At 40.4% G+C, this 9,639-nt stretch overlaps 1 protein-coding gene across 2 annotated transcripts; it reads left to right on the top strand.

Moving 5' to 3' along the window:
- Positions 1-941: 941 nt before the first annotated feature.
- On the top strand, positions 942-6,892 carry LOC4343579 (uncharacterized). Of its 2 annotated transcripts, none has more exons than XM_015792196.3 (6): positions 942-1,315; positions 1,903-3,217; positions 3,430-3,699; positions 4,804-4,959; positions 5,221-5,362; positions 6,412-6,892. In XM_015792196.3, exons 1-5 carry the CDS (start codon positions 1,287-1,289, stop codon positions 5,320-5,322), a joined length of 1,872 nt encoding a protein of 623 aa, XP_015647682.1. In that variant the 5' UTR covers positions 942-1,286; the 3' UTR covers positions 5,323-5,362; positions 6,412-6,892. The 2 variants fall into 2 exon arrangements, with proteins under 2 accessions (XP_015647682.1, XP_015647681.1); XM_015792195.3 differs by lacking the exon at positions 6,412-6,892 and adding an exon at positions 5,990-6,314.
- Positions 6,893-9,639: the final 2,747 nt, after the last annotated feature.

Raw genomic sequence — 9,639 nt, 5'->3', positions numbered from 1 at the left:
CATGTCGCTTATATGTCATATCTTACCGTATTTAACACACACAGAGCACTTTAGAGAGGAAAAAAATATTATTATGTTCACTATAGGTTCACCAAATAGCACACCCAATGTTCCAACCCAGAGCCCAAAAGCTCATTCTCACCAAAGTTTGTACTATCCCTTTAATTTCATATCTTACACGTTTAACTCAATATATAACGAACTGTCGTGAAAAACAGTTTCAGAATTCGGTAAATGTGTGCACTTCCCAATTTTGGTTGGGTGAAGAACCAACCGTACCACTACACCAACAACAAATCTTTTCACCGGTAAAACGTTAGCCGACACGGCCAGGTCAACCCCCCAACCACTACATAAGTGACGTGCAGCACGTGTGCTGACGTACGGGATGACAATTCCAACTTTGCCTCGGCGCACCACGACTCCCCAACGAACACATTCGCAGCAGGTTGGCACGGCACGGCTCGAAGTCGGCGCAATCTCCTTCCCTTCCTCTTCTCTTCTGACCCAAGAAGAGCGGGCCTGTTTGGTTTATAGGGACTTGATCACATCTGATGTTTGGACACTAATTTGGAGTAAAATACACTAATTACAAAACCCATTTCATAATCTTGGACTAATTCGCGAGATGAATCTTTTGAGTCTAATTATACCATGATTTTGATAATGTGATGTTACAGTAAACTTTTGATAATTATGGATTAATTAGGCTTAAAAAATTCGTCTATCGGATTAGCTATCATTTATAAAATTATTTTTTATTAGTCTATGTTTAATACTCTAAATTAGCGTACAAACATCCTATGTAACATGGGCTTAAAACTTTTTTAGCGCCGTATAAACACCCCTCGGTTCGCGTTTTGGTCGCGCGCCTGAAGCCGACACCGACCCCCACCCCCCGCGCAACTGGGAATAAACCCTCGTTGGATACCCTCCTCTCCAAGAAAGAGACCCGACACAAAAAGCCCAAGAAGAGGGCACCAAAAATACTCGCGCAAATCCGAAAAGAAAAACAAAAGAAAAAGGAAAAAAAAGGGGGGAAAACTCAGGAAGACGACTCCTCGCCGCCGACCTACCCGAGCGAGGAGCACCCCGGCGGGCGGCGGCGCGTGGCGGATCGCGCGGGTTCCGGCTCCGAGCCTCCCCCTCCCCTCTCTCTCTCCTGGGCTCGTCGTAGTCGCGGCGGGCGCGGGAGGTGGTCTCCGGCGGCGGCGGGGCGCGTGGTATGGTCCGTGGCGGCGGCGGGGGCTCGACCACCCGGTGAAGTTTTTTTTTTCTTCTCCCCGATGCTACGGCTGGTGGGGATCGGCGAGAGGTGCGTGTCTCGATTCGGCCCTCCCGTGGCTTCCCGTCCTTGTTTCAGATTGGGTGGATCGGGGGTTCCAGATTTCGTTAGGAGCGGGTCGGTTTTTGGCTTAACTCTGCCTACTTGTGGAAGCAGTATGTCACGTGGCGAATTCGGTGCTAGTTTTAGTTTCTCGATTTGTAGGGGTATAGCGCGGAAATTGGTAGCTGTGGCAGTTTGGAACGTTGAGATTGCTAAGATGAATTTTGGGCATCAAATGTAGCTTAAATTGGAGATTGGAGGATATTCATGGAATTGTACATTGAGGGGAGCTAGTGAACCTTAGCCAACAGAGTGACCAATTTGTGATTTAATGAATGCATTGTGCATTGCCGCAATTGGGAAATTGTCTGTATATATGCTTGTTTAAATGCCATGTAGTTGGGAGAATTAGGGAAATAAAGCAATTGGTGTCTTACTTACTGAATACATCGTGTATTGCATTGGCTGTGCTGAATTCTTAATTTTAACTGTTGTTAAACATAGGGTTCTGACAGGTGTCAATTAAAGCTTGAGAACCCACAAATTCTTATGTTCTGTTTTACCTTTGTAAGCAGGCTGTTGGCAGTCGGAACAAATAGACGGGCAGCCTATTTTTCCCAGCCGAGCCACAGGAGTGGCTACTACACAGCAGCGAGGGACAATGGATTGTCGGCAAAGCGAAAGATTCCAACTGTCTTCTCTAGAATGTTCTCACATTACAAGGTAATTGTCAGGAAGAACAAAGCTGGGGATCACAAGTGCAGAAATAGGATTTCAAGGGGATTCCGTACCTTCTCTGGGACAGTCGCGAATTCATCGGCAACACAGCACGCCCAATTGGCATGGAAGCGGCTCAGTCATACATACATGTACAGCGGACCCCGGTTTCCATTGATCAGCCGAGCAGCCTGTGCTCTAAGCTTTTCCTTCACGAGGTTCCATGTTGTCCCTGGGGTCATGGCTCTAGCATTTGGCAAGTTTGCATTGTCACGGCCTGTCCTGGCAGATTCACCACACCTGCCCACAATGGAAGGTATTGTCACAAATGCGCGGGATACTCGCCAGTTTCTGTCATCCATAGTTTGGTCAATCTGGGAGGGTGTCACTTTGCTTATTAGAGCTGTGCATTTGGCAATCTTGTTCTTCCCTGCAACTGCATTGTCTCCATTTGCTGATACTTTCAGTGTTGGATTTAGAAGGAGATGGCTTCGTCTTGTGCGCCGTACCCTTGAAATAGCTGGGCCAGCATTTATCAAGTGGGGTCAGTGGGCTGCAACACGACCTGATCTTTTTCCAAGTGATCTCTGTGTTGAGCTTGCCAAGCTTCATAGTGCAGCTCCAGCACATGGATTTGCTTACAGCAAAGCTACCATTGAGAAGGCGTTTGGTCGTAAACTTTCTGAAATATTTGAGACTTTTGAGGAGGAACCTGTAGCTTCTGGAAGTATTGCACAAGTACATCGAGCTACATTAAGAGATCAACATACTGAAAAGCATGTTGCTGTTAAGGTGAGGCATCCTGGTGTGGGTGAATCAATCAAGAAAGACTTTTTACTCATCAATCTTCTGGCGAAAGCTTCGAATGTTGTCCCTGGGTTGAGCTGGCTGAGGCTGGATGAGAGTGTCCGTCAATTTGCTGTTTTCATGATGTCTCAAGTTGACCTTTCAAGGGAAGCTGCTCATTTGAGTCGTTTTATCTACAATTTCCGCAGATGGAGACATGTGTCTTTCCCAAAGCCATTATATCCACTAGTTCATCCATCTGTCCTTGTTGAGACGTTTGAGAATGGAGAAAGTGTTTCTCGTTTTATGGATGAGATTGAAGGAAATGCTCGGATGAAGAGAGATCTTGCCCACATTGGCACATATGCATTCTTGAAGATGCTTCTGGTATGCATGTTTACTTATTATGTGTGTTTCCTTCTGTTCTCCTTTTCACCTGGGTAGTGGTGTTTGTATCTGACTGGGTAGGCTGGTATTGAGGATTGCATTCATAAGAGCTTCAGTAGTGTTTAATACTGATTTTTTCCCCTAACATATGGCACATTGCTCCTATTAGAATTTCTGTCACTAAAGTTTCTGCTATCAATATCTGTCTCCAGGAGGACAATTTTATTCATGCGGATATGCATCCTGGGAACATTCTTGTCCGTCTAAATGAGAGAAAACCTAAGAGGAAACTGTTTTTCAGACCTAAGCCCCATATTGTGTTTCTTGATGTGGGCATGACTGCTGAACTCACCCGAGATGACCGTGATAACTTACAACAGTTCTTCAAGGCAGTGGCCACCAGGGATGGTCGTACTGCTGCTAACTGTACTCTGCAATTATCAAAACAGCAAAGCTGTCCAAACCCAGTTGCCTTTATTGAGGTAAATTCTAAAACTATGCTGTTGGGGAACATTTAGAATTTCACATGCTATGTTTGATTGCAGATAGCTTCATTTCTTAATCAGGTACTTCATATATCATACACAGAATAGGAGTGTGGTGAGGTTTTGATGCAACTTGTGTCTGTCTACATATACATTACGATATTAGATGGTGTTAGGGACCTTATACAACATAAACAATCGCAGAAGTTTCAGTTGTTAGGTTTTTGGGGCTTTGGTTTCAGAACGTGACTTCTTCAATAGGCTAATCTTTGCTCGAAGTAGTCACCCTTTGTACTGTATAGGCATTTTCATGTATTGGAATCTGATTTTCTTATCAGTTTAGATCTAGATTTGATGTACAAAATATTGAAAACTGTATTACTAGATTTCCTATTAAGATTAATTTCATAACGTTATATGCTACCACAATTCACTAAAACATGCTAGAATTCATGCAGCTAAAACTGTTAATTTTATATCCAAACAATGTAGTTTTCATATATGACAAAGTTAAATGTATTTTTTTTATTGAAAAACTCTTAATATTTACACAAATGTAATGACTTTGGAATATGTGAGAATATAACTTAGTGGTCAAAGTGTTTTGTTGACTTTGAAAATAAAAGGAGATGTATTTTTTTGTTTTATCTGTAGGAATTATTATTATTACATATCGATACGAAGTTCCAAAATGTAATGGTCAAAGTTTCATCCAAACTTGAAAAGTCAGTAATGTCAAATAAATACTCCCTCCAATTTTTAATGTATGATGTTAACTTTTAGACATAGGTTTGACCATTCGCCTTACTCAATTTTTTTGTGCAAATATGCAAAAGTATAAGTCACACTTAAAGTATCTTTAATGATAAAACAAACCACAACAAAATAAATGGTAATTACATTTTTTTAATAAGACGAACGGTCAAACGTATGTTCAAAAGTCAACAGCGTCATATATTAAAAATTGGAGGAAGAACGGAAGGGGTATAGAACTATAGATTGTATTACCAGCCTTTGGCTATTGCATGTTGATTTCTAAACTATTATTGTCATTTAGGTACATATTTGTTTGCATAATAATTATATTTCTTTTATTGGTAGGAATTGGATAAGACATTTTCGTTCTGGGGAACGCCTGAAGGGGACATTTTCCATCCTGTTGAATGCATGCATCAACTGCTTGACACAGTTCGGCGCCACAAAGTCAACATTGATGGGAATATCTGTACTGTAATGGTCACGATTCTGGTTCTTGAGGTAAACTTATACATTGTAATGTTTGAAATCTATAAAATATTTACCATACGTCATTTATTGGATTATATATCTCTACAAAAGGATGCTCAGATAAACTAATCTAGGGAAATATTACTTACTAGTGGGTGTGGTTAGCACTTAGCAACCACCTTTTTCTATGTTACAGGCTAATCTGATATCCATTGCTTCCTAAGACCTGAATGTGCCTACGGAAAGAAACACATCATGCTTATTTATACAAGGCTATTAATTCTTTTGTAGGGGTGGCAACGCAAGCTAGACCCAGGCTTTGATATCATGCACACGTTGAAGACTCTACTACTAGACAAGGATATAAAGCAACCAGTTGATTTTTTCTCATAAACAAGTTCATGCTTTCAAGTGCCAAATCTACGAGCCTCAGGTACTGTGCATTTGTGCAAACAAGTCATCGTTTCTTTTAAGTACATTTGTGCAAACAAGTCACCGTTTCTTTTAAGTTTGTCTTCCTCTCTTGAAATTTTTTTGGCATACTTGTTCTGTACTTGTGTTAAAAGAATAATACACATGATGATAACCAGCCTTCAACATTATCATGGGAAATATGGCTTATTTTTTAGGGAATAAAAAAGAGAACTTCTTTAGTGATCAGTACCCCAGTGGGTTATAGCAAGTACATTCAGAGCAATATTTCTAAATTAACCTCCAACTGATTAGGTGACTATTCTTTATGATAAGAAGTTGGGATACCGTCTCAATTATACCAAAAAAAGGAGGGGGGAGGGTGTCCCATCTTTTGTGGTGGACTGGTTGGCCAGGAGCAGTTGGAGAATCCACTTGGATCTCCGCTGCATATATGCTGTCACGGCATGTGTACGCTTGGCAACGGTCATTAACTTGATGCTGGCATATAGCCTCGTTAGCAACCTGACCGTGCTTTATACTATCCTTTCCTCGTTTCATGCCTCAGTATCCATGCTAAACTGAAATTAGCCGCTTGGTTATTCAGCAAAATCAACAATCTAACCTGTGCAATCTCTCTCCTTGACAGAATATGCATATATACAGCAGAGAAAGGTGATGACACCATGGGACAGAAGTTCGCAAACCAAGCAATCTATACTAATGCCTTATGTCATGTTATGTTCTCTCTCTTTTTTTTTAAACAACCTCTCTACCTGCAACTTACGGCATTGGGTTTCACATTTGACAACCTTCAGTGCTAAAATTTTGTCCAGCGCCTTGGTGGAGTAAGCCACCAAAATTCCTTGTGCTAAAATCTCTTATCGAGAAACAAACCCTGTTAGATGTAGCAACCGAATATTGATAACGAGCAGAATTACGTTGCAGATTATACAGAATTTTACTTCCTGCTATGCTGCTGCAATCTTGATGTGAATCAACTTCTGCGAGTGATGATAGACATTTATAAATGGCGTATCATTATATTAGCCGTTGTTAAACTCTCTGCAGGGCTGAATGATTGGGCTGGAGGACCGAGGACGGTGTCCTTTCGGGCTTCAGCTTCAGCTCTCTTTCCATGGTTCACCTGTGCTTTCGCTGCGGCTGCCGGAGGACGAAGAAGTGAGAAAAGGTGCCCCCAAAAGGTCTGTGTCCTGTAGGATTAGCAGGATCCACTACACCGCAGGTTGAGTCAGTCCAGTGAGGATTGAGGATATCATCGACTCAGGCTTTGGTCGCCGGCGGCCGGGAAAGCTGGTATTTGCCGAGCTGATTAAAAGTAGGCCAGCCTTTCAGTTTAGGTTAGGTCCTGACATTTAATAAAAGAGAACCTCACTACAGTTAGTTAACGATAGTAGTAACATGGAGGAGTAGTATTGTCAAGAAAAAAGGTGCAGACTGTATAATCATCATTTAGTAATGACAAACTATTTTCTCTCTTTTTTTTTCTTTTTATAAAATATGAGCTATGCCAGCTTAATGGATGATCGTATATCAATTTAGCCAGGGAAAAAACATAATGACAAAGTAACTCCTAATTATTATATTAATAAATTACTAATTTACCTCTAATAATATTGGTACTCCCTCTGGGCTGATAATATTAGTCGTTTTGGACAAGTGTAAAGTCAAACTTTAAAATCTTTGACTACAAATAATTTCTAAAATATTCATCTTAAAAATATGAAAATCATATGTGTAGACTACTCTTAAAAAGTACTTCAATTAAAGCATATATTTGTTGACATTTCTATATATATTATAATAGAAAATAGTTGTTAAAGGGGAGTAACTATATTTATGGCGCCATATTTTTCACCAAAATATAGTCAGCATGTATTTACATTGTAAGTCCCTAAATTACATATGTAATTTTAGTGTATTTATAATGTAAGTCTCAAAATTACATATGTAAGTCCTAAAATTACATATGTAAGTTCAAAATTACATATATAAATGGGGTGTAACTGCTATGTAAATTTGTATAAATATATAATTACAACAATAAAGTTGCCTGTTTGCTCAGTTGAACACGTTAATGATAGGACCTTGGGCAGTAATACATCGATCAGTTGAACACGTTACTTTGTGTTTACTCTGGATCAGTAATACATTGATGATAGATTGCAGGTAGTCGGGCGCAGATCTCAAACAACGCATACGCAAATCATAATATCCAGCGCTAATCTAAAGCAAATCAGAGGGCTGAAAAATCGACTGTAATCGATGAAATTTTGTGGCGACACAAATATAGCAAAACCGTGTCAAAGTTACTTTTTGAAGACCGCACCCTTGTCCAAAACGACAAGTACTATCAACCCGGAGGGAGTAGTATAATACTATTAGTAGAGAGCACCGAGCATCGCTCAATAAAAAAAATGGGTACAAATAGCCATGGTGGTCATGCCCAAACCCCCTGCAACTTCGCAAGTTTTCACGTTTTATAGTGAGTGATTCGTAATACTGGATTATATCTCATCCAATAATTATTATACTCATCCAATAATTGCTATACAAAGGGAGTACTTTTATTACCCACTGTTTAGCTTTCAATTCACTGGCGCTCTACATACGATACATATCGATTTATTACCATATAGTGTATACACATACAAACAAGTACACTCCGGTCCCCGGCTATGGATATCTTTTGTATTGCTGAACTGACCAAATTATACTTGACCAGGCTGGTTTGTTCTGCGATGAGACCACGAGCTTGTGGTATCAGTTATCCATGTCTTTGCGATTCAGAGTTCCAACCTGTCATCAAACAAAAGTCAGAAACTAGCCATATTTACTACGCAAATGTATTGCATCTCGTGTCTTGCTTATCTCGTTGAATGTCTCAAGAGAGCAATGAAAACTATAAACTCCACCAAATTCAAGATGCCTTCCTTAAGATACTGATTTGTTTTCCATTGCTCCAGTCATTATTGTATTCAAGATAGCCGTATGATAGACTGATACACGGATTAGCAAATTAGCTAGGGGATGTTGCGAGTAATAATTAGTATAATAACAGACCACGTGACTGATGTTCTGAATGATACTAGTAGACAATTATATCCAGTGGTGTTCAATCCGTGAGAAGGGTATCTGGTGGTGTTCAATCAGTGAGACTGGATCATCTGGTGGATCTACAGCATTCTACTAGCACTGCAACTGCTGTTAACCTCTGCAGAACTGATGAACAACGACGTCGCGATCAACGAAACAAACTCAGTAGAGACATCAAGTCAAGCAACAAATTGTTTATTTGTTGTTACAGACCTGTGGCATCTGATCAGACATAAACAAAGGCAGTTTGCTCCTTATTAGTAGTAAATAAAGTAACAGGGGTAACTCTACAAGATGGTCTTGTTATAGATACACCCTGCAACTTCTCTCCAGAAGAAAGAAAAGCAAGATGCAGTTTCTGGCAACAAGTTTTGTCCATTTTCCTCTTGTTGCCAGACTAATGACCAATCCCAGATATTGATCTAACCAATGAAGCAACTCTCCAATCAAAATGTGCACGTCCAAACCCAAACAATCCAAATTATAACAGTGATACTTTCATGGACCACCTCTGTTATTTCTTTTTAAACAGATGCCTTTATCACTGAACATAGGATACATATGCTCATCAAATTTCTCCAAGCCCGGGCTTCTAGGGCATATCACCCTTGTCACCATCCTCCCTGCATTCACCTAACACACATACACACACAGCATTAACAACTCCATAATCCAGAGCCCTCTGCTTATTCCCATGCTGCTAGAGACAAGGGTTTGGAGCCCCATGACAAAGACTAAACAGAGCAAAACCACAGCTAGGTGACAAACAAACACACATGCCTGGTGCCACTCCTTTCTGTGGTGCAGCTAAAGCTAGGCTTGCATTTGCATTTGGGGCCTGTGATAGAATATTTCAGTGTCCTGCTAATCCTTTCTTATAGGGCTTTGAAATCTGTAACAGTTCTGTATTATTATGCATCAAGATCAAAGACAGGAGGGGGTCCTTGACAGTTGACATGTATATTCCCTACTCACAAGCATACTGAGAGAAAAGGCTCTGATAAAGAAGCTGCAAAGTGTCAAGGGCCAACTCACATCTCAAAAAGGGTAGATCCCCACAAGGATTTGTGCTGTTCTAATCATACAGTTATTATTGGCTCTGTAACTCTCATTTCAAAAAACACAACAATCTGGCCTCCTTAATTATTTTTTTTTAAAAAAACTCTTCTTTCCAACAGCAAC

Source organism: Oryza sativa, chromosome 7 (assembly GCF_034140825.1).
Source record: "Oryza sativa Japonica Group chromosome 7, ASM3414082v1".
Lineage (NCBI taxonomy): Eukaryota > Viridiplantae > Streptophyta > Magnoliopsida > Poales > Poaceae > Oryza > Oryza sativa.
This window is presented reverse-complemented; position numbering and strand designations above follow the sequence as displayed.

Bases quoted from the DNA above. Each gene is read 5' to 3' on its own strand.
- LOC4343579 (XM_015792196.3), top strand. From the start codon at position 1,287: ATGCTACGGCTGGTGGGGATCGGCGAGAG. The intron at 3,218-3,429 runs GTATGCATGTTT...ATCTGTCTCCAG, and splicing joins CATTCTTGAAGATGCTTCTG to GAGGACAATTTTATTCATGC. The intron at 3,700-4,803 runs GTAAATTCTAAA...TTTTATTGGTAG, and splicing joins ACCCAGTTGCCTTTATTGAG to GAATTGGATAAGACATTTTC.